This window comes from Aulonocara stuartgranti, assembly GCF_965226115.1.
Source record: "Aulonocara stuartgranti genome assembly, chromosome: 9".
Classification (NCBI taxonomy): domain Eukaryota; kingdom Metazoa; phylum Chordata; class Actinopteri; order Cichliformes; family Cichlidae; genus Aulonocara; species Aulonocara stuartgranti.
In genome coordinates, this window is record NC_138960.1 from 10,217,075 (window position 1) to 10,240,720 (window position 23,646).

General features: G+C 40.0%; 4 protein-coding genes and 1 long non-coding RNA gene across 7 annotated transcripts in view; 2 read left to right on the top strand and 3 right to left on the bottom strand.

Moving 5' to 3' along the window:
- LOC309714675 (kinesin-like protein KIF1B) overlaps positions 1-23,646 on the bottom strand; it is a 105,663-nt gene that overhangs the window by 12,476 nt on the left and 69,541 nt on the right. The window lies entirely within an intron of this gene.
- The window catches only part of LOC309714668 (uncharacterized protein), a 98,054-nt gene that overhangs the window by 718 nt on the left and 73,690 nt on the right, over positions 1-23,646 (bottom strand). Inside the window, exons 2-6 of the mRNA XM_082547256.1 lie at positions 1,439-1,515; positions 933-1,230; positions 559-711; positions 278-401; positions 59-161 (exon numbers count right to left, since the gene is read on the bottom strand). Coding sequence (XP_082403382.1) covers positions 143-161; positions 278-401; positions 559-711; positions 933-1,230; positions 1,439-1,513 — 669 coding nt within the window. The 5' untranslated portion in view covers positions 1,514-1,515 and the 3' untranslated portion in view covers positions 59-142. The remainder of the gene's footprint in view (positions 1-58; positions 162-277; positions 402-558; positions 712-932; positions 1,231-1,438; positions 1,516-23,646) is intronic.
- On the top strand, positions 2,658-3,819 carry LOC309713662. Its single transcript, XR_014278636.1, has 3 exons — positions 2,658-3,401; positions 3,520-3,586; positions 3,734-3,819. It is a non-coding gene; the product is annotated as an uncharacterized lncRNA (long non-coding RNA).
- LOC309714671 (kinesin-like protein KIF1B) lies at positions 5,270-13,304 on the top strand. Of its 3 annotated transcripts, XM_082547266.1 has the most exons (15): positions 5,271-5,444; positions 6,446-6,594; positions 7,300-7,464; positions 7,542-7,676; positions 9,591-9,810; positions 10,321-10,417; positions 10,538-10,769; positions 10,868-11,001; positions 11,102-11,163; positions 11,258-11,403; positions 11,582-11,763; positions 11,856-11,927; positions 12,028-12,149; positions 12,243-12,396; positions 13,074-13,226. In XM_082547266.1, the coding sequence occupies exons 7-12, from the start codon at positions 10,746-10,748 to the stop codon at positions 11,869-11,871; spliced, it is 564 nt and encodes a 187-aa protein (XP_082403392.1). In that variant the 5' UTR covers positions 5,271-5,444; positions 6,446-6,594; positions 7,300-7,464; positions 7,542-7,676; positions 9,591-9,810; positions 10,321-10,417; positions 10,538-10,745; the 3' UTR covers positions 11,872-11,927; positions 12,028-12,149; positions 12,243-12,396; positions 13,074-13,226. The 3 variants fall into 3 exon arrangements, with proteins under 3 accessions (XP_082403393.1, XP_082403392.1, XP_082403391.1); XM_082547265.1 differs by having other exon boundaries at positions 11,856-12,149; positions 13,074-13,304; XM_082547267.1 differs by lacking the exon at positions 6,446-6,594 and having other exon boundaries at positions 5,270-5,444; positions 11,856-12,149.
- LOC309714635 (uncharacterized protein) lies at positions 13,393-19,720 on the bottom strand. The gene is made up of 4 exons (XM_082547189.1): positions 19,634-19,720; positions 18,149-18,252; positions 16,579-17,175; positions 13,393-16,227 (listed from the first exon to the last, which is right to left on the bottom strand). The coding sequence occupies exons 1-4, from the start codon at positions 19,680-19,682 to the stop codon at positions 15,550-15,552; spliced, it is 1,428 nt and encodes a 475-aa protein (XP_082403315.1). The 5' UTR covers positions 19,683-19,720; the 3' UTR covers positions 13,393-15,549.

A 23,646-nucleotide genomic window follows, 5' to 3' on the forward strand; every position in this document is an offset into this window, starting at 1 on the left:
CACTTGAAGGGAAACTAGCTGCATGAAACGCATATAAGAAACATAAAGTGTGCAATACCTCCTCAATGAGGACCAGACACACTTCATGTAGTTTAGTCTTCAGGATGTCCGAGTGGTGCTTTGCCAGAGACTGAATAGTTTTCTACTGTCTTTTCTTAATCCTGTATTTACACAACACAACATTGAACACGACTTCAGGAACACCACAAATAACACAGCCACATTATGCAGCACTGTTTCTGTGCAGTATTTAATGTCTCCTTACTACGTTTCTTACCAGTCGTCTGAAGACAGCAGACTAAAGCTGTGGGACAGGCTCTCTACAGGTGTAGCTACAGGCGGGAGTTTGACCCTGCTCTCTCTTGGATTATTCTGACTGCACTGACTGTCTGCTTTCTTGTCTGATAATCAACGAGGTTAGTAAAAAGAAACTTTCATTTCTTCTAATTCGAAGCATGATGCAGTGATTAATTGTTCATTAAAATCTTTTTAAAAAATCTCTTAATTTAAAGTTTGATTATTCAGCATCTTCTACAGTTACTGAGGAAAACCACTTACCGTCTATAGGGACGACTTTTGCACGGCGCAGCAGCGTCCCAGGCCGAGGTCCTCGTTTTTGCGGTATGGGAACTGTTGGAGGTTTTGGAGTCAAAATAGGCCCAAATTTGTCTTTTGCTGTCAAGACTCTTATTCCACGAATGAACTTCGTGTCTGTTTAGACAAAAAATAACTAAATAACTACAAATTGACATCTTACAAAAACAACAATAAACATTTTTCTTCCTGATTTTTTTTTCTTCAAAAAAGCATATAAAATGAATGGACAGCAAGAATGTGTAATTTAGCATTAAAATAGATAATCTACAGTGTCAAATTTTAAAATCTAAACTAACTGATTAACAGCAGGTGTAACCACTAAAGAAAAGCATCACCTTTGAACCGCAATTGCGATGGACAAGCTGCTCGAGGAGGTGGAGGAACTGGAGTGAGCGGTGTCATCTCAACAGGACTAACAATGAAAGGAATGGCCCTCAGATCACTTGGTGTGTGTGTGTCTGCAGAGCTGAGGCTACTCAGACTTCTTTCAGGGTCCTCCTGATTCCAAAAGGGGTCATCCAAACAGTTCCAGCTTCTCTGGACTCTCTGTGGAGAGCCTGCGCATTGCTCAGGTAAAGGTGGGAGTTGCACAGCATAATCTCTGGGTCTCTGTGCGATATGCAATGTGTCTGCCTGTTGAAAGAACACATTTGTCTTACTGCTCTGAGCTTTGTGAAAGTCCAGGATCCTGGACTCTGTGGTGAAGCGCTGACAGTTGCTCTGTCTACAGTGACTTACACAAAAATTACACTGTGCAAAGCAGCAAAATATAACACATCTCTCAGAAACATTTACATTTGATCAGCAGAGAAGTCAAGAATGAGTATGTTTAGTTACTTACATCTCCACCTGTGCGCTTTCTCTGAATCAAATCTTTAAAGCGATGGAAAAAGTTATTTGATGTCTTTTCAGACATGCCTGAGATAAAAAGTGAACAAATTGTTTAGAAATAGAAAGTTAGTGAGTGCTGCTCAGTGTGTGAGTGGCAAGTTCTAACTGAGCTGCTCAGTAAATAACTGTTATGATGTGGAACTCACAGAGCATTTTTTGAAAATATTCATATATATACACTATTTTGTGTTTACATGGCAACGGGAGGAAACAACCCGGCAAAATAACACATGACATATAATATTAATTCAGCAGTGGAGTTCTCTGCCAGGGCATGACTGACATTTATGAACATCGCTGTGAGGCATTTTATCACTCTTGGAGCCATATAGAAAATATTGCAGCTCCTCTCCCTGTCAGATAATGGCACTAATTTCACCAGCATGGTTTAAACCTCTGTGACTGCTGAAGGGCAAGAATTACTGGTTCTTTGTGCGTCTTAATCCTTACCAAATAATGAGAAAAAGTCTGTCATTTTTCACGGCTTATAATTCAAAAGGTGGGCTTTTTCAAACCCCACATTAAAACAAATGTTTCTTTTTTTGGCATGTATTCATTTATTTATTTATTTTTGATGCATCATTCCAAAGTAGTTATGCAATATAGAAAAACATCTGCAATGAAGTAACCAAGAAGGTCACCAAGGGACAGTCGCCATGGCATTTTGTCCTGATTGTGTCAAGAGCGTGGCTGTAAGCATAAAGGAAGAAAAATTCCATCCATCCATTCGCTTCCGCTTATCCTTTTCAGGGTCGCGGGGGTCACTGGAGCCTATCCCAGCTGTCATAGGGCAAGAGGCAGGGTACACCCTGGACAGGTCGCCAGTCTATCGCAGGGCTAACACATAGGGACAGACAACCATTCGCACTCACATTCATTTGCACATTCACACCTAGTGACAATTTGGATTATCCAATTAGAGGCTTGTTGCTACCTAGTTAGCGATGCTACACACCTGTTACTGTGTATTTTTCAATGATTCAGCACTCCTTGGATTTTTAGACAGTAATGAGATCATGTGCACACTCCACAGAGGTCCAGAGTCCAAATGTGACCTCTAGCACCAAACGCTTGCTGCAGCTGTTGGTGTCAGAGGTGACACACAAGGTATCAGGTTTTCTGTGTGATTACTTTTTCATATAGGACCAAGTATGTTTGGATAGCGTTTTGCCCTTGAAAACTGCCGTTGAATATTAGACATTGTTGTCTAATGTTATAAATGTATTGATGTGAAAGGTGTAAGTGTGACAAATATGGAATAAGATAGGAAATGAGAAAGGAGGCAAATACTTGTTCACAGGGCTATAGTCTGTAAATGGTCTTCTTTTGGCTATAGTAGATCTTTTACTTGTTCATTTTTTAATTGTTTGTTAAAATAGTTTTTTTCCATCATATTGAGTATAGAGGAATGCAACTGTGAGCTTTAGCAATTATCCCGCTTCAACAGGACCGTGATCCCGATGTGTGAGACAGCAGGGTGCTGCCACTGGTGTTGTAATGTGTGATTTAGTTCCTCCTAACATTTCAGTTTTCTTCCAGTATCTATCCTCTGTGATTACTGGCTCTTTAGACAGATTTAATAGAAGTGTGTGAGCTATTGGCTCAGTATAAAGGGTCAGTAGTGTTTTCATGTCACCTATCCATCCTCCATTTAGTCACCCAAAGCATGTAGTAAATACTGCTCACTTTTATTCACCTTCTCTTAAATCCAGAAAAATTCCCACTTGTTAACGTTGAGTGTGTGTGTGTGTGTGCGTGTGTGCGTGTGCGTGTGTGTGTGTGCGTGTGTGTGTGTGTGTGCCAGTTGCAGCCTCCAAGTTGAACACCATCACCAAATCCAACCTGGGTCAGTGTGTCAGCAAGTACGACCTGCTGGTCTGGTTTGAGATCAGCGAGCTGGAGCCCACTGGAGAGTGAGTATCCACCTGGAGTGTTATATTCACGCACAAGCTTTAAAGGAACCATAAAAATGATCTCCAGGAAGAATATTATAAGTTGGGATGTTGTGTCACCTCCTCCCTCCATGCACAGGTACATCCCAGCCATCGTGGATCACAGTGGAGGCCTGCCCTGTCATGGTACCTACCTGCTGCACCAGGTACAGGATTGGTGCACATGTTGTTTCCTTATTACTCACACAGTGGTAACTGCTTCCTTTGTACACAGTTGAATATCTTCTTTTAAAGCGTAATGTTGCTCTAGCTGTGCTCACTGTGATCCTGAGCTCCTGTTATGTTTGCTGCAGGGGATCCAGCGGAGGATCACAGTGACCCTCATCCACGAGAAAGGCAGCGAGCTCCATTGGAAAGATGTTCGTGAGCTGGTTGTAGGTGAGCAGCCTGCCTTTAGGGTCTAGTCGTGCTATACCTCTGTGTAGAAAACAAAACCCCAAAGCACCGAAACAATGTTTTATAGTGTTTGTGTGCTTTTGATAGAGGAAGACAGGACAGAACATCATTAAAGGGATTTGACTTTGTGAGATCACCCTGAAAACGCACCACTCGGTTCACTCTGAGATATTTTCAGTCTGGAAAGATGAATCTGTCGGGCTTCAGGCTGCTTCTCACTTTAAGCAGTTCATGCTGTAGCTGATGGACCAAAAATGACATTTGATATTTTAGACATTCAGCTGCTGACTCTGAAGCCAACAGGCTCTTGAGTGTGGATGATTGTGTTGGTACTGGATGCTGTGATCAAACAGCTGTTCTGATCTGTCTTCATTCATGCCTGTTGTTATTAAGCCTCCTAAGCTCCAAACCAGTAAAAGCAATCTTTGGAGGCAACACCCTTTTTAGTACTTTGCTGTATTTGTTTGTGATTGTGTGACACTGAACCACAGTGCTATGTATATCCTCTGTAACACTCAGACGTTTCCAGATCAGTGTTTCCCCCTCAGCTGTTTCTCACTATAGAGTCTTTCCTCTGTAACAATGAGGCACTCAGAAAAATTATGGTTCTTAAATGGTTCTTCAGATGGCTTCATGGTTCTTTAAAGAACCATCATACGTCAAAGAACCTTTTTATTTTGTGGATGGTTCTTCAGCTATTACAAATGGTTCTTTAAAGAACAAAAGGTTCTTCATCCTTAGCAATCTAAGTTTGATGGTGTAAATGGCATAAATATTTATTCACTATAATGAGGCTGTGAATTATACTGTGTGTTTTCTTTGTGTGCATGTGTGTGCGAAGGGGGAGGGCAGGTTACCTGGCAATTACCCTTTAAGAGAAGATGGTAGGAAACTGAATATTCAAATAAAAGTTAGAAATATTTGCTTAAAAATATACTGGTGGCAGGGGTGGGGGGCCAAAGCCTAAAGACCCTAACCCCCCCCCCCCCCCCCACACACACACACACACACACACCCCTAACCCCACAAACACATTATGAATATGGTGAGTTAACAAACAGTAGACACAATACACACATTCAAATACTGTACTTTAGTTTTAAATTTTAATAAAGCATTACCATTTTCTACTCCAAGGCATTACTTTTGAGATTATTATATATTTTTGAAAATACAGCATAATGATAATACTAATTATTGTAAACTTTACAAACCACCCAGCAGTATGTAAAGTCAAATTATAAGATACAAGTAAATAACAATTGCAGAACAGAATGTCAGTGTAATAAACACACACTTCGTTTTGACAAATCACAACTTAGGTAAATGATCTGAGTAGTTGTTCATCACTGAGCAATTTGTTAATATGTGTTTCGAGCCAAATAAATGACAGGGAGAGAGAGCGACGTCAGAACACGTCATACTATAACCTCCCGGGAGCGGACGGAGGGGGTCAGTCGTTGGGATGCGCATGCGCAGACAGAGTGTGCGAGCGGCAGGCCTTGACCTTTCGGGAAAAAAAACTCACGGACGGTGACAGCGAGGCGGATAACAGTCTTCAGTACCTGCTGGACTTTGAAGCTGTGGATTCTGGGACTGTTAGAAAAGGTAAAACATTTCCATTAAAACCTTATTACTGTTTTGTTTTTGTTACTCGTCATTGTAGCTTGCTGTTAATGTTGTGCTAACAGTAGCGATTAGCTAGATACGTTAGCCGTTGAGGTCAGCGCAATTTAGTATCCGGTATACAGAAACTGTTTTCCTAACAAAACCACTGTTATAATTAAGTGAAGCTGCTCCCAGCTAATTTGAACCTTTGGCTTCTAAAATATGTGGTTCAGTTGCGTGCTGCGTACATAACCTAATGTCAGCTAGACCGAAATTAAAATTTAATATATTGTTAAAGTCACTAAAATGGCGCCTGAAGCCTGTTATGACGTGAGCTCTGTGTCTGCTCTAGAAACTCTGAAAGTCTGTAGATCTGAGCCGTACATTAAATACTCACATGAACCTGTACTTTGAATTCTGTATGAGCTGTATAAAATACAGCTATGCATAAGTGTTTTGAATGAATAATTAGATTAGATAACTCTTTATTGTCTAATAGAATTATATAGAAATGAATAGAACGTGGTTCTTTAGACTGATGCCATAGAAGAACCTTTTTTGGTGCCACAAAGAACCTTTCAAACAATGGTTTCAAACATGAGAAGGTGTGTCTTTGACTGTTCCTGCATAACTTAGTTTCGGACTAGTTGACAAGTTATGCTCCGGTCATTTGATGTTTCCAAGATAGATGTTCTTTTGTAATATAGTTAAATTTTTTTGTATATTTCATTTATCCACCATCATACATCATACATACAAGCTAAGAAGAGGTCGTTATACTAACAAGAGGTATCAACGCTGGGCCAAAGTTCAGCACATGGTTAAAGTTTGTAATCCAGCCAGGGTGTAAATATCACTCAGCAGCCAGAGCTGAAGCAGGTAGCATCAACACATAAATCTACTCTACCCGGCTTAAATCACAAGAGCACCTCTGACCAAAAAGCTGTAGATTTTTCTTGTTTGCACAAATTAATCCAGATTCACATTAACTGTGTTCACAGCTCCAACAAAATGAGGAAGAGGAGGGGCAGAAACACAATTAGATTGAATTACAATTGGATGGAAGGCGAGGACAAGAAGAAGGAAGCTTTGGATGAGGAGGAAGAGAAGCAGCAGGAGCATCTTTAGGGATCCCTATGATGTCATTGAGGTTTGTTTCATTAATATGGTCCTCTCACAAAGACCGATGACATGTTTTAGTTCACGTACTTCCTGTATTAAATAGTGATATGCAAAATGTTGTGAAAAACCATGGAGCAGGTACGTATAGTGCATCTGCAGGTAAATGAAAATCAAATCTCTAAGACAGACTGAAATCTGTATATTTATCACCCTTATGATAAAACCCATGTCAGCCATTGGTTTATGGACTTTGTATTTTGAAGCCTCAACATTTGCTTTATTGCTGTTGCTATGTTGGGACCATATTAGGATGAGGGATCAGAATCTGGAGTCATGCACACTATTATTTCATTTAGTGTGTATCCATAAGATTCGTACAGCAGATCCAAGTTGTGCCTTGAAAACAGGAAAGTCGTCTGCATAGAGGAGAACTGTAATAGCAGGCTTGTACAAAGTGAGGCTTTGTGCACTCGTTTTACTTCTGTCACCCTGTTTTGATGCAGATTTCACTTGAAATCAGGCAAGAACTGGACTTATTTTTTACAATGTGTTCTTGTGAATTGATTGTGTATCGCATATGTTTGATTGATTTGACTTTCTGCAAGACAACAGTCGTCCACTGGCCAAAACAGTTTTCCAAATACCTCCACGTGATCTAGCCTGGATTTAGAAAAGAATAGCAAAAAAAATCTGCACCTCCTGCTTCAGATGCAATTTGTGTTTGTGTGTTCAGAGGCAGCGGCGAGAGGGGAGACCTCGGGTCATCCAGCTGGAGAGCCTGACCAGGAGGAGTCGAACCTTAACTCAGCTCTTCCAGGGCACCCTGCAGACTCTGCTGCTGGCATCGGCGAGGGATGACGTGAACGCCAAACTGGAGTCCATCACAGGTCAACTGCAGGTATGCGAGTCAGACCTTCTGAGGAGGGTTTCACTTTTCTCTCTTCTTTATAATTGACTCTTTTCTCTCTCTTTCAGCTCCTTGTCTCAGAGTGGGAGGGATTTGAAGCACAAAGGGAGGAACTTGTCGTTTGGTTGGCTGATATGGATGTCCGCCTGAGTGAGGTTGACCAGCTGACAGGAAACACCAGTGAAAAACTGAAACAACTGCAGGTGTGGGCTTGTTTTGATATGACATATATTTGATATGAAACATACGTCAGAGACATTGTCCTAAACTGGACTAACAAAGGGCCATGAGTACAACATGAAAAGTACATTACAGAGCGTAAGGCTGAAGTTCATTGATCATTTTAATCATAAACTTGTTGTTGAAATGTTTTTACTGAACATGCAAACATCTGCTGATGAAAATGTGTTGATTTATTGGTCTGTTATGAAGCTATTGCTATTTCTAACGTGTTTTATCACTTTCTGATGTTTTATTAATTAAACAATACATGTATTATTTGTTGTGTTATCTGTAGATATAGTATATATATATATATATATATATATATATATATATATATATACTTTGTTGTTACACTTTCTCTTACCGTACACTACTAAATCTCCATTTGCCTATTTGCACTACTCTGCCTGGTTTACACTCAATGTCACTTACCCATTATATTGTATATTGTATAGCTTTCTTGTTATATGTAAAATTGTATTTATTTAAATTTTTACTTTTTAATTATTTTACTTGCATTTTTAATCACTTTTATATTTAAATATATTTAAATGTTCATTTGCTATTTATCTAGGGATTGAGAGTAACGCAATTTCTATTCTCTGTATGTCCTGTACATGTGGCAGAATCGACAAATAAAGTTGACTTTGACTTTGAGATATATATATATATATATATATATATATATATATATATATATATATATATATCTATATATATATATATCTATATATATATATATATCTATATATATATATATCTATATATATATATATCTATATATATATATATCTATATATATATATATATCTATATATATATATATATCTATATATATATATATATCTATATATATATATATATCTATATATATATATATATCTATATATATATATCTATATATATATATATATCTCTATATCTATATATATATATATATATATATATATATATATATATATATATATATATATATATATATATATATATATATCTATATATCTATATATATATATATATATATCTATATATCTATATATATATATATATATATATATATATATATAGTATAGCCAATATATTTAATTATTACTGTTTAAAACACTAATATGTGACATGTATTAGTAGTGATGTTGTGCTGAGGGTTAAAATGCCTTTTTGTGTTTTGGTAACTACAAAATGACAATAAACCATTAATATATGTCTATGCTGTGCTCGTATTTATTTTACCCTGCTCAAATTCAATTTATGATGCATTTTATTTTGAAAGATTTAAAATGGTTTTTTAAAGAACCACTCAAAAAAGGTTCTTTAAAATGGTTCTTTTAAAGAACCATTTGAAGAACCTTTTTAAAAATGGTTCTTTGAAAAACCATTAAAGGTGCCCCAAAGAACCATTTCTTGATGGTTCTTTGGGGCACCTTTAATGGTTCTTCAATGAACCACTGAAAGAAATGGTTCTTCAAAGAACCATTGTTTGAAAGGTTCTTTGTGGCACCAAAAAAGGTTCTTCTATGGCATCAGTCTAAAGAACCACTTTTGGTTCCAGTTGGCACCTTTATTTTTCTGAGTGTGGAAAGGATGTGCAAGCTATGGGACAAAGTTGCTGAGACTAGGTTAAAAAGAGGTGAGGATCAGTGAGCAGGAGTGTGGCTTTGTGCTGAAAAGAGCACAACAGATTGTTTGGAGAGAAGGTGAAGGAAAGTCAGCTGAAGCAAGACAGTTTGTGGAGTTTGTGTTGGACTGTATGTTATGCTGGGAGCCTGGGGATTAGTGCACTTTGATTCCAAGTTAATACTAACTAGTGTTTCTCACTGGTTTTTGGGTGGTGGAGTAAAAGGGATTGGTTGGTGGCTGTTTCTAATGTTAGCCTTTTCTTGGTTTTCTTACAGGCAGGGTAAAGACATGGTGATGAATGAGTGTGTGGGCCGTCTGCTGAGGACCAAGAGCTCAGGACAGTCAGACGGGGGCGTCGCAGCAGGAGTCACCGTGCTCGACAATCCTCTGCTGTCCTGAGATGTCACACTCCTGCCTGCACATACAAACCACACTGAAGTCAAAGTTCCACCTACACCTCCACCTGTTCTTGCAACAGCATGAAAACTGACAGAGGTGAGACAGAAGAAAAGTTCTTGTCTATTTTTTTTTTTTTTTTTTACTAAGTTAAGGAATTAAGTTAAGAAGAGTGATTAAATAAATAGTTTCTTGCATTTTTGATTTAATGATTGTGTTTAGGATTATTTCAGAAACATGTTTAGAGGATCTTTGTAAGCCTGTATTTACTTTAAAAGAAGGGAAGCACTTCTTCATCCTACAGAAAAGGTGACACATTACAGATGAGTTCATAAAAAGTGTCTCTGTCACTCTTTCAAGGCTCTGTCACTTTTTCTTTTGTACTGGAACAGCATGTTAAAGTAGGCCTAGGCTGACATCTTGTGGCAGTGTGTTGTTACTACAACATATGAAATTGTGTTTCTATTGGAAATATAATTCAGCGCCACTGAGCCGCTCTCTCAGTTACAAACTGAACCTGTTTTGTAGACGTATAAATCACTAAGTACAGTGAAGCTTTTGGTTTTGTAAAAGTGTTTCTTATTCTAAATGCATGTTGATTTTTATCAGGGTGAAGAGCAGTTAGCAGTGCATTCATGGACATCTTTAAACTATTAATTGAAGAATCTTTGGTGATGATGGCATGAACTAGAAGCGTGAGCTCCAGGTGAGACTGCACAGAACAACAAGTGTCCTTAAACTGCATCAACTGATGACGTCTTACAATTTTATTCCACTGTGTGTTTTTATCATTGAATGTTTCTGTCTTTGTGTACATGTAATGCAGACACTAAAGCTGTGCCAGAACTTCATGCTGAAGAGAAGGATTCTTTTAAAATGCATGGGGGAGCAAGCGAGTCAGATACCAAGGGCACAAAGATGAAGCAGGTCTGATCGGAAACCGTTTATTTCCAGGCCAGGGAGCACAAATAAAAACACCCTTAAAAGGTTCCCTCCTGCTCAACGGCGTCACTCCCTACGGAGAGAAGATCTACATGACCTTATCTGCGTATCTGGAGGTCAGCCGCTGCTCCGCCGTGTTGTACCTGTTTGTACGTGTTTTTAAGTCTCTTGATGTCATCGTGTCTAACACACACCCTTTATCTCCTCTCTGCAGCTGGACCATTGCATCCAGCCTGCCATTATCACCAAAGACATCTGCATGGTCTTTTACTCCCGAGACGCCAAGATTTCCCCACCCCGTTCTCTCAAGAACCTCTTTGGGACTGGATACTCCAAAACTCCTGACTGGTAAATCTGGGCTGCTGCACTGTGGCCATCTCTGTTTCACAATCAAAGATATCTGCCCTGTTACAAAGTTTCCTTGTTCAAAACTTCTGCTTCAATATAGCAACCGAGTGACTGGGATCTACGAGCTGAGCTTGTGTAAGATGTCTGACACTGGAAGCCCAGGTGAGCGGCCATGAAACATGTTTAAAGAACGGCAGCTGTTTTATCATAATTCTGTGGAGAGCTTCATCCTAATGAGGGCTCATGTCCTGAGCAGGGATGCAGAGGAGGAGGAGGAAGGTCCTGGACACATCAGTGGCTTATGTGCGTGGAGAGGAGAACCTGGCCGGCTGGAGGCCCAGAGGAGATAGCCTCATCCTAGAGCACCAGTGGGAGCTGGAGAAGATGGAGCAGCTGCAGGAGGTGGGGCCTTAAAAGATTCATAAAGAAATAAATCTGTTTAATATCGTAGAGGGAAAAATGACTTTTCAACTCAAAGACCAAAGTGCTATTCTAAAAAGTTTTTTCTTAGAGTACAGACTTTACATGACTAACCTCCCCTCTTCTCCCCACCTCACATTCGCCCCCATCTTTCGTCCAGGTGGAAAAGACCCGTCACCTTCTGGGAGAGGCGGCTCCCGTGGGAACAGCTCCCACCACCAAGTCCCTGAGTGAGTCTCTGTCCCCCAGCGTGAGCTCCGGCACTCTGTCCACATCCACCTCCGTCTCCTCGCAGATCTCCAGCACCACCTTTGAAAGCGTGAGAAGGAGCTGGCCACCAAGGTGAGAAAAACGTGGGCTTAGTGGGCGTTCTTGTTGCTGCCTTCTTCCTTCTCTGCTCGGAGCTGATCGGTCTTGTTCCTGTTGTGTTGTAGTGCCTGCGCCTTCTGACACACACCTTCAATACTGAATACAAGCAGCTGGTGAACAGCATCAGTGACTGCAAGGTGAGAAATAATACAAAGAAATAAAAAAATAGCCTTTCTGTGTCACATCAGGGAGTTCCTATATTGACGTCTACCTCATCCTGCTGTTGTTTCACTTCAGCTTTCTCTCATCTCACCGATCGGACGTGATCCATCCGTGACGAGCTTCAGCAGTGCCACCCTCACCCCTTCCTCTACCTGCCCCTCTCTGTCGGACTCGCGCTGTGGCTCCATGGGCCAGAAGTAAACATATTTTTAGGAACATTGACCTCGATCTGCAAACGGTTATTGACAGGTTATCTATTTGATTCTAACTTGGTGTGATTTGTGTTAAAGGACCCCTGAGAACAGCTCACGTGCCTCCAGTCCCTCCTGCTCAGACTGTGAAAACTTCCCGATGGTTCCCACTCTGGAGACCTCCTACCTTGCGCGGGCTGCAAGAGAACGAGTTCCTGAACTTGGTGCCTGATATTGAAGAAATGCGACCAGGGTGAGTAATGCCATATTAACCCAAATACTGTCACTATGACATGTGTCTCACAGACCAAATGTAAGTCGACACTCATGTTCTCTAGTTCAAGCAGAAATGATGTGGATCGATTCAAATTCCTGAGCCTGGATGATTTCAGCTGGAAACAAACCAACTCTGCTTCTTCCTCAGATAATTCAATTCAATTCAATTTTATTTATATAGCGCCAAATCACAACAAAAGTCGCCTCAAGGCGCTTCATAGATACAGAGAAAAACCCAACAATCATATGACCCCCTATGAGCAAGCACTTTGGCGACAGTGGGAAGGAAAAACTCCCTTTTAACAGGAAGAAACCTCCAGCAGAACCAGGCTCAGGGAGGGGCGGGGCCATCTTCTGTGACCGGTTGGGGTGAGAGAAGGAAGACAGGATAAAAGACCTGCTGTGGAAGAGAGACAGAGGTTAATAACAGATATGATTCAATGCAGAGAGGTCTATTAACTCATACTGAGTGAGAAAGGAGACTGGAAAGGAAAAACTCAATGCATCATGGGAATCCCCGGCAGGCTACATCTATTGCAGCATAACTAAGGGAGGATTCAGGGTCACCTGGTCCAGCCCTAAATATATACTTTACCAAAGAGGAAAGTTTTAAGCCTAATCTTGAAATCTTGTCTTCTGAATCCAAACTGGAAGCTGGTTCCACAGAAGAGGGGCCTGAAAACTGAATGTGTTCACTGACCGGTGTTGCCAGCTTTGGTGGCTCGTCTCCCGCTCGAAGAGGACCAAAAAGAGAACAATACAGTGTTCAGCTGCCTGGCTGTGCTCTACACACACAGCCCTGCTCTGGTACAGTAAAAACCACATTTACATTTGTTTACATTTCCAATGTAGAGGATGAGTTTAGATCACTGTGGTCCAAGCTTGTCGTCAGTTATAGAAACTGGATGTGTTTCCTTACATTTATTTTGTGTTGACAGAAGTCTTTGATTCATATTGATTATTAAAGCGGGCTTTAACCTGTGGAGAAAAGCGTGTGCTCTTGCTCCTTCAAACGGTTTTCTTCAGAGATTTCTCACTGTTTGTACACATGCTGAGTGGCTAGTTTTGAAAACACTTACTTTACCTTTACTACTCTGCTCAGAAATGCAACCTGTGACCTTACACAGCCCAAAAACTTATCCTAAAACATAAATTAACAAGGACAGAAGCTTTTTACAAATGCTTCAACAGTGTAATTCTAACAAGGTATGCAATACATCTAATGTCAGTTCAGAGGTATGAAGTGATGACACTTTGACATCACTGAATAAAAGCAGTCTTGTCATAATAAGCTTTGCTGTGGACAGTTGGCGCGTTCATGTTAAACTTTTTCTTACAAATAAAAAAGGTAATCAGATGTTAAGTTTGTTCAGTTTTAGTTGTTCTCATCGTGTTGCTCCTCAGATCTCCCGTTGTCCCTGAGCCTGACTAAAGCTCGGCAGCTTGTTTTCAGGGCATGGCAATGCAGATATGAGCTAAATGTGACACAGCAAAGAAAAATCAGAATCAAGAAACCCTGAGCTGACTTTCATGGCTGCAGACGTGACATTAAGAGCCTCACAGATCAAAAAAGTATGGGATTTAAACTGCTTCTAGACCTGCACACGTCTGTTTCCAGGGCAGGATATCCATTCCAGTGCAGCAGAAGGAGCGGTCAGTGTGGACCTCGGTGCTGTACAGGACCTCCTGGAGCTGCTTGTCTCCTGGCATCTGGGCTTTCACTCGTATCTGAAGGACAAAATAGGAAAATCAAGTTGCTCTCACTGTCACCTGATTTCCACAGACTGCCATCTGACCACATCCCTGCAGTTGGATCCCACCGCCGTACCTCTAGGATGGGTCTTCTTGTTGTCAACCCAAACCACCCTCTCCTTCAGCTCTGAGCTGAATATATACACATGATTGCTTCTTAAAAAACAAACAAAAACAAAAAAACGTCCCCACACGGAGTGAGACTCAGTCTTGGATGCCCAGATCAGCCAGTGTGGTGTCCAAGAAAGGGAAGGGTTGGTTTGCCAAGTTGGGCTGTACCTCGATGGGCAGTGTCACCAACATGGGGATATCCTGCTCCAGTCTGACGCGCAACATCTTGTTGTGGGACCCCGGGAGCTTCCTGTCTGCCGATCCGCCTCTCCGTCGGCCTGCTCCACAGTCGCCGCCTCCTCCAGAGAGCGTTTTGTGTCGTCTGCTGCCAGCTTGACTTGCTGATCTTTATCTCAGGAGGCAGTGGGTTTTTACCCTCTCCCCCTTTGATCCTGTGCGTTATCGTTTAAAACTCGCTATCTGCATCTTTTGGCTCCAGCACGTCTTTATTGTTAGAGTTGTTGCTTGCTGTGTTCTTCTGCAGGGTGCTGATGATTCATTGTTCTGCTTCTTCTGATGGTAAACGCCTCTGGAAAGCCTGAATATGTGAGCGCGTCTGATTCATACAGAGTTCTGCTCTGCCCCCCCGGACTGATATATGCAGCCAGTGTGAATGTGTGTTATGTATCACTCACATGTTAGGTTCATTAGACTGACACAAGGGTGATGCACGGATGTTGGTGTTTTTAGGGCCAAGTGTGAAAGTGGAAGAAAGACAAATTCTTTTGAAATGTTAAAAGAATGTTGGAAATTTGATCAGAATACAGTAAAAATGAAAGAAACAGATATTTTTCTCAGATCATTGTGTTAAATTGTCATAATCCCCGTGTTCTCTTTAAGACTATCAGCTCTACTCTAAACAACCCTGAAAGCCTCTGCTGACACATGTCATCAGTTCCTTTCTTTCTTTGTAAACAAGGTCGAGTCTGTCAGGTCAGCAATAGAACTTCCTACAGATGACCCATCAGTGTTTATTCCATGACTGTAAACATGTTTCCATTTGTCACTTCAGTCTTTACTCTGAAATACAGGAAATGACATCATGGCTCAAAATCTTTGTCGTTCAAACAATTCTTTATTTAACATTTTTTTAACTTTATTTAACAAAATACATTCAATAAAAACTTGAACAACAGAAAACTGATTTTTAATCCAACCACTGAAAAAAAAGGTAACGACTGAACACAAACAGAAGAACAATTTATAAAGATTAAAATGGAACTACAGGAAGTTTGATTCACAGCCTCATTTGAACTTTAACTTAAACTTAAGGAGAGCCGACCTGAACTCTGTGGAGCCTGATCTCCAGGGTTTTAAGTTGGACTCTGAAACCAGAGGATGTTTCTCTCTCTTCAGATTCACTCTGATCCTGTGATGGGAACGGTTTCAGCCCTGCGTGATCGCGCTGATGTTTGCACAGAGCAGATGATGAAGTGAATGTTTTGGCACATTGGTAACAGTGAAACAGTTTAGTAGTAACGTGGGATCGTTTGTGTGCAGAGTATGAACTGAGATTACTGAAGCTCTTGTCACACTGCTCACAGCTGTAGTTTCCTTCCATGTGTGTACGTTCATGCTTGTTACGATTACCTGACTGTGAGAAGCTTTTGTCACAGTGTCTGCACTTGTATGGTTTCGCTCCTGTGTGGACTCGTTTGTGTGTTTTAAGGTGACCTGCAGTGGTGAAGGATGACCCACACTGATCACAGAGGTGCTTCTTGACCCCACTGTGAAAGAGTTCATGTTGTTTTAACTCAGCTGATGTGGGGAAGCTTCTCCCACATTCTTTGCAGTATTTCAGTTTGTCTCCAGTGTGTTTACGTTGATGTATTTTTAGGCTGGCTTGCTGACTGAAAGTTTTTCCACAGATGTCACAACGAAAGTCTTTCCCACCACCACAGCGATGACAGGGTTGAGAAGTGGATCCATCTGTGTCGCTCTGCTTCTAAACAAAGACACAAAGACCGTGTAAGTCAGTCCTTCAACACTTTTATCCTGAAAGTCGCCTGAAATAAAGAGCATCTCTGCAGACGTCCAGTTACATTTTACTGTTTCAATTAACACACTCAGTTTACTGGGCTACAATAACTACAATACTACCACCATAATACTACAGCAATACTTATTTAATATTACAGTAACATCTGACTTACACTTAAATGAAATGAAAACCTGAATAATGGCTCAGAGCTACTCTTCGGTGCAGTAGAAGTGCTAACATGCTAACACAATTTAATGAGCAGACTTGTTCCAAACAGTCAGACTGAACTTACAAGAATAAAATAAAAATACAAACCTCACAGTAACTGCACTTGTAGAGTCTCTTTCTGGTGTGGATCTGTTGGTGTTGTCTCAGGTACTGTGGAGTTTTAAAAGTCTTCTCACACAGGTCACATTGATAAGGTCTCTCCTCAGTGTGGGTAAACATGTGGTGTTGTAACTGTGCGTCTGTTGTAAAGTATTTACCACACTGATCACACCAGTACACATCTTCTCCAGAGTGAATGCGTAGGTGTATATTTCGGCTCCATAGCTGGCTGAAAGTTTTTCCACAGATGTCACAGCTGTATGCCTTAACTCCAGAGTGGGTAACTAGATGTCTCTGCAAGTGGCTACTTCGAGTAAAAGCTCTGCCACACTGATCACAGCTGTAAGCTTTAACTCCACTGTGGACGACTTGGTGTGTTTTTAGGGCATTCTTCCAGGAAAACGACCTTCCACACAAGTCACAGCTGAACGGTCTCTCTCCAGTGTGGATGAGCTGATGTTGTTTTAGTTTAGACTTCCAGGTAAAATCCTTCCCACACTCGTCACAGGTGTTTTTTTTCTCTCTCTTGCTTCTGTGAGGTTTGTCGGCCTCCTGAGAGCGCTGACTTCTCGGTCCACGTTGGTCCTGCAGTGACAGAGATACAGAGGCAGTGAGTGAAATGCAGTCATTAAACAAACTGAAGCTTCAAACTCCCTCCATTAACACTAGTTTTAAACCTGAAGGTGGAGTGTGGCACCAAACACCACCAGAACCTGAACGACTGCAGGTGCTGATAAGTTGCGGTCGCGGTATTTCAACATCTAGTTAGCAATACAGAAGACGAGCGAGAATAAATGGAGTAATATTTTTTATGTGGCAGGTAATTTCAAATGCAGCGATTCTATCAGCCCAACAAACATCAGTAAACACACAAACTGTTTGTGTGCAGTTTGTCTCACAATGTGATTTAAAGACTGCAGTAAAATCCTCTGCAGGTTAGTGCAGGATAAGCAGGCAAGTTTACTGTAATGTGATGGATTTAAGTAAAGAACAGTGTGTGACTGGTGCACAGTGACTGTGGTGCTCATGTCAGAGTTAGATTACATCAAGTGTAGCAGAGATTAACTTAAACTTAAGCTCATGATGCTGACATTCATTCACTGAGCTCCACCCACATACCAACAGTATAGTGTATAATATAAAGACAGTGTACTGTCAGTGTAGAGAAAGGAAATCAGCCAGGACAACTCGTGAAACATCTGCTGACATCTGGATGAATTCACAGAGAGCAGCAGGTCAGCTGATCACAGCCTGCACATTAAAAAAAATCTACTGGAGCTCTCAATAGAAATGATTGTGAGCTGTGACCCTTTTCCCCACACTGAGCCACTACAGCTGATTTTAGGGTTGAATCCTGCTGAATCCCACTTTAACATCTTCCTGCTCATTTTGATGTTTAGAGGCAACGTCACCGTCTAAGATGTAGGCATTGTATACATTGTATACATTATTTCTACATTACATTAATATTGCACAAGGTTCATTTAGTTTAGCATAAAATATACATATCAGTACTTCAGCTTTTAATGGAGTATTTCTTAACACTAGTATCTGTCACCTTCTGTTTTGAGCTCATTGTTTTCTCTGCAGTGGCTGAACTGAGTCCAAGTAGCTGAAATTTCCTCTGCTGCTCCGTCAGACTCTTCTCCTCCTCCTGATCAGCTGGGACACAAAACAGAACTTTGTTAAGCTCCACACTGCACTGAAGAGTCAAAGTGTCTCATATGTTCATCTGAGAACACACAGAACACATTTTAGCTTCCTTGGGTGGACAACTTGTTTGAAACAAACACAAAAGGTTTGAGCACCGATACCAAATTCAGCAGTATGGCACACCAGTACCAGGAGAGCAATTCCTCTTTAAAATATGCCCTGGCCAAGAAAAAACCCGACAATATACGTGTGCCGTGAGAAATGATAGATAGATAGATAGATAGATAGATAGATAAAATTTATTTCAAACATGCAAATATAATTGAAATAACAACAGAAAAAAATAAAAATAACAAAACTTAAAAATCATCAAGTTTTCATGCAAATATCTATGTCTACAGAATGTGTGTGCTCGAAAAGGAGTAGGATGAAGTTTTCTTGTTCCTACCCCCTTATTTCAAATTTCATTGCTTACAAATCCATATCCAGGATTCAACATTATTTGATCATATATTTAACTATGTACAAGTCTAACACATTGAACATACACAAATAAAACCATTTTCAGCACGTAAACCAGAACAACAACAAACTAAATTTTTTACATAAACTAATCACTCTGTTTATAACAGCCGCTTAATCTCTGAGTTTATTTTCTATCTATGTGACAAAAACCTTAATGAACACTTAAGGTTGGGTTACTCAGGCCTTGATTTATAAAAAATGAGGACACAATGAGACAACTCAGTCACTGAGAGGAAGATTTCCTATATTCATGCAATTTATTATTTTTGAACAATCCTGTGAATTTTTGTATTGATGTACTTGTCTTGATTTCATCTGTATATCCGAGTGGGTGTAGAAATCTGAGCCATCATCTGAGTAAGCCTCATCACAACTTTGCGCTGATAAAGGCAGCTGTGTTTTAGCCTGGAACACATTTATTTTTACATTTCTCATAAATGTATTTCATTATAGCACTTTTACCGCCAACATGTTGGGTCTTTTGGAGCCGGAAGTGACCTTATATGGAAGAAGGGTGGCGCTAGCTAGCTTAGTTAGCAAGCTGCATTCATAAGCTGTGCAGGTGCCACAGAGATGCTAAGTAGCCTTAATAACAGACTAATAAAATAACAGAAACTCTGATTACAATGAGCTCATTTAAAAGCTTTCTTCTAATAAATTATTTTCTTCTCTGTGTTTCACAACCTTTTGCTGATATCTTTCTGTGAATTAGTTTAAAGCAGCTTGAGTCAATTTAGTCAGATTTTTTTTTCCAACTTGTTCACAAAAACTTGAGAAGAGACACCGAGGAGAGCAACAGAAAGCCTCATTCAGGAGCTAAACTCAAGATTAACTAGACTCGGATTAATATTAGCTCGATACTTACCTTTAAGTGTTAAATCAGTCTTGACAATAATCGGAGAGAAAAACGCCATAAAGCGGGAACTCGGCTTCTTCTTCTTCTGCTCTTGTATTTTTTTGGCGGTTAAAGCTTTAAGGCGCATTACCGCCACCTGCTGGACTGGACTTTTCATGTCCCAAACATCATCAATTGGCCACAAATTTGTTGGAGTTTCTGTTAATAAAAAAGATGGAATTCAAGGATCTTGTTATTTGGTTTGTTCGTTTTTACCATTTACTCTACAATTTTCTGCCAGTGTATAGCAAACCCCACAGCTCAAATCAATGAAGAATTTAGTATTTTTAACATATTGCTTAAGCTGGAACCAGCAGCTATATAGGCCTAATTTTTAATCCAAACATGTGATAGAGGTTTACCACCAGGAGAAGCAGACTGTAAATAAAAGACTGTGCTACTGAAAACTGTTAGTCTGACTTTGGATTGTAAATATGTTTCCTTTTGTCACTTCTGTATTTGTATATGGCTCAAACTATTTGTTATGAAAGCAAAACAAACAAACTGATGTTGTATAAATTGATTCAGGATTATTTACTTCGAGTCCAGAAATCATAGCTGTCTCATCAGATCCAGTTGTGACATTAGCTATAGTTTCCGCGGAGGGTACTTGGTTCTGTATGACAGCACAGCTTTTAGGTTGAATTCAAGCGCTTGAGTACAGCCTGATAATTAGAGGCCTGCAAACATGTTTGCTGATGAACTTTGGAAGTAAAAGTACAGACAGCTATAGAAGACACAGGACACGAGATGGGTTCATTATTTCTTTTGAGTTCCATGTAACAATCCGTAACTCTGTAATTAATGAATGTGCCATTTAATCTTGGCTGCAGCCAAGATTAAATGGCACATTCATTAAATGGCTAAAATGGGTTGGCTGCCGTTCAGCATTTAGCACAAGTCAGCTTTTGATCAGAAAGTTTTCTGGTTTGATCCCTGGCTGCTCCAGTCTGCAGGCGAAATATCCTTGGACAAGATTGTAATCCCAAGCTGCTTTCTGATGCATCCATTGGAGTGTGAATGCTTTATAGAGTTTGTGAAACAGTTGTACGTGTGGTCAGATTGTTTTGTATTTGTGTGTGGATTGAAGCACATGTCTGAGAGCACATCAATCACTGCACATATTTTTTAAAATCTTAGTTTAAATAAAGTTTTTGATTATTTATTATAAAAAAGAGATGATATATATATAATGCAGTGGGCACTCTACCAGCTAACATGTCAGTTAATTTGACACATTGATTTATTTATCATTTCTTTTTCTCTCTCAGCTTTTCAGCTCCATATTTTTGCCATTTCTTCCACACTCAACTCTGTTCTACAAGGTGAGCCCACAGTTAATGTAGGAGAGGGCAGGTGGCATTAAGAGATTTGATTGGGCAATCTAGGGCCCAGTTAGTTCTTCCTTTTGGTGAAAGCTGGGCTCTTCAGTTCAGCATGGTACAGCTCCAAAGATTCTGCAACATCAAACCCTCTGTCTGCTAATGTTACATCACCTGGGCTGAGGCAGTCCAGGTAATTGCAACAGTTTCTTGAAATTAGTTAATTCAGATATAAACAGAGTGACAGTTTACAGATTCAAACATGTCTCAGAGAAAACAGAAAAAAACAGTAAAGCCCAACTCTCCTCTTTGTGATCAGGAAGACAAAATTCAACTTCCTGATCAAGTAGACAAATCATTCAACCAGCTTCTAGAAAAGGAAGATATTCAAAAGTTGAAAGAAATGGAACTCCTAGACATGCAGGGAAGAAACTTTGAGCTCCAAGCAAAGCTTGATAAAGCACTAGAAAAACTAGTGCTGAAGGACAAAAAGAATCAGGAGCTGCAAGTAAAGCTTGATGAAAGACCGCACACAAATGAAGAGTTTCTTCAAGAAAAAAGGCTACAGGAGATAAAACAGAAGGAAATGGATTTCAAGCTCCAGGACATGGAGAAACACAACAAAGGCTTGCAAATCAAGCTTAATGAAGCTCTGCAAAAAAAATTAAGAACTCCTCCAAGAAAAATAACAACAGGACATGAAGCAGTGCAAACTCCAAGGCATGGAGGAAAAATACAAAGCGCTTCAGGTAAAGCTTGATAAAACACTGAACAAAAATAAAGAGTTGCTTCAAGAACAAAAGCAACAAGAAATTAAACAGAAACAAACGGACTGCAAGCTTGAAGACGTGCAGGAAAAATACACAGCGCTGAAAATAAAACTTGATAAAGCCAGAGGTGGGACCAAGTCATTGTTTTGCAAGTCTCAAGTAAGTCTCAAGTCTTTATCCTCAAGTCTCAAGTCAAGTCTCAAGTAATGTCAGGCAAGTCAGAGTCGAGTCTCAAGTCACTGGTGTAAAAGTCCGAGTAAAGTCACAAGTCTGAAATTTTGAATTTCAAGTCCTTTCGAGTCTTTAAAAAGAAAAAAACGAAAAAATAATGTTGCAGTTATGCTAAATGTAAATATTAGACCATGTAATTTTTAAATCTGTGTTTTTCTCAACACATGACAAAATAGTGAACTTAGAAAATATACACAAATTGTGAAATTGCACCTCTTTAAAATGCAGCTAAATTAAACCTAGCTCCAAGGATAATTTTCACCGACAGTTCTGAGATAAGCTGCATGTTATTCTTGGATGCGGTTGTAGGACCGGTGTCGTGCCAAAGTAGGTATCCCCGACAGAATTTGTTTCCCCTGTGCTGGGAGCATGCAGGAAGTACTGATGTTTTCATTTTGTGAAAAATTAGTATCGTTACATTACCATTCAGTTTGAGGGTTACAACAGAAAATTATATATTTATTGCTCACGGGGTATCAGATGGGATTATTTTAATAAACCATAAACATTTTGGCTAATAACTATTTTTATTCTCCTGTAACTTTATTATATAAAGAGCTAAATCCTCCAAAGTTTCAGGAGAAATGCGTCATAATAAGAAGTGTTTGTGAACGAAAAATCAGCAATGTGGGATACTGTTTGTCCGTGATTTACACAGGGGGAACAAATTGTGGCAGGACCAGCCTGATATTATTTGTATCCCACTATAACTTCGTTGTATAAAGAGCTAAGATCTCAAAAATGTCAGGAGTAGTCAGTCATTATAAGAAGTGTTTGTAAACTAAAAATCAACAATGTGGGATACTGTTTGTCCGTGATTTGGACAGTCCAGCGTGTGCTCCCGACGCAGGGGAAACAAATTCTGTCGGGGATACCTAGTTTGGCACGATAGTAACTTCAGGTCACTGCAACAAGCCCAGGTACAGTTTACCGACGGATGGGTGCAGGACCTTGAAATGCACCGTGTAGAACGAAAGACCATCGTACGTATCATAAGTTTACCAGTCTCACAAATCGTCTTCATAAATACACAATCGTTAACCGTTTATTAATAGGACCTTTGAGCTCAACGGTAATTAATTAGCAGTGGAAATAATTTCTGGTACGCGTTACAGAAATGTAGCAGTGACAACAATACTGTATGCTGTAATCGTACTGGGCAATTGGTGATACAAAAAACTGTTTTATCCTGTGAATAAAAGTATATGTTTTTGTCAATGTACCAAAATAACAGAAGCGAAACGCAATATTGTGTCAGGACAATTCACTATTTATGCACAACAAACAAAGGAGCGACAATTTCTGTTCAGCGCCAGACTTGCTTGTAACCTATATCACCAATTATGTTATGAAAATGACGCATTAACTACAACAGCAGACTGACCTTTGTGTAAATGCTTGGAGCAGACTAACCTGTGAGCTGGAGGGTTCTGGGACGTTATATTTGGTCTTTGAATGGCTGCAATCCAGGCCACCCGTCGCCTCTTTGTTACTTCGGAAACATGGCTCGAACAATTTCTCTTCAACGACGTAATCCGATAACAATCGATCTCTTTACCCGTCGGCTTCCCGTGGCTGTCATGCGACCGGCTATTGCAGTTAATAATACAACAGCTTCTTGCCATTTTTGTGTTTCTTTTTTATCGCTGTGATTTCAATT

Coding starts and splice junctions, on each gene's coding strand:
- LOC309714635 (XM_082547189.1), bottom strand. CDS start 19,682: ATGGCGTTTTTCTCTCCGATTATTGTCAAGACTGATTTAACACTTAAA. Junction 17,176..18,148: donor CAATGAGCTCAAAACAGAAG/GTGACAGATACT, acceptor CTGTCACTGCAG/GACCAACGTGGACCGAGAAG. Junction 16,228..16,578: donor ACAAGTGCAGTTACTGTGAG/GTTTGTATTTTT, acceptor GTCTTTGTTTAG/AAGCAGAGCGACACAGATGG.
- LOC309714671 (XM_082547267.1), top strand. CDS start 10,746: ATGACCTTATCTGCGTATCTGGAG. Junction 11,164..11,257: donor GTCTGACACTGGAAGCCCAG/GTGAGCGGCCAT, acceptor TGTCCTGAGCAG/GGATGCAGAGGAGGAGGAGG. Junction 11,404..11,581: donor AGATGGAGCAGCTGCAGGAG/GTGGGGCCTTAA, acceptor TCTTTCGTCCAG/GTGGAAAAGACCCGTCACCT.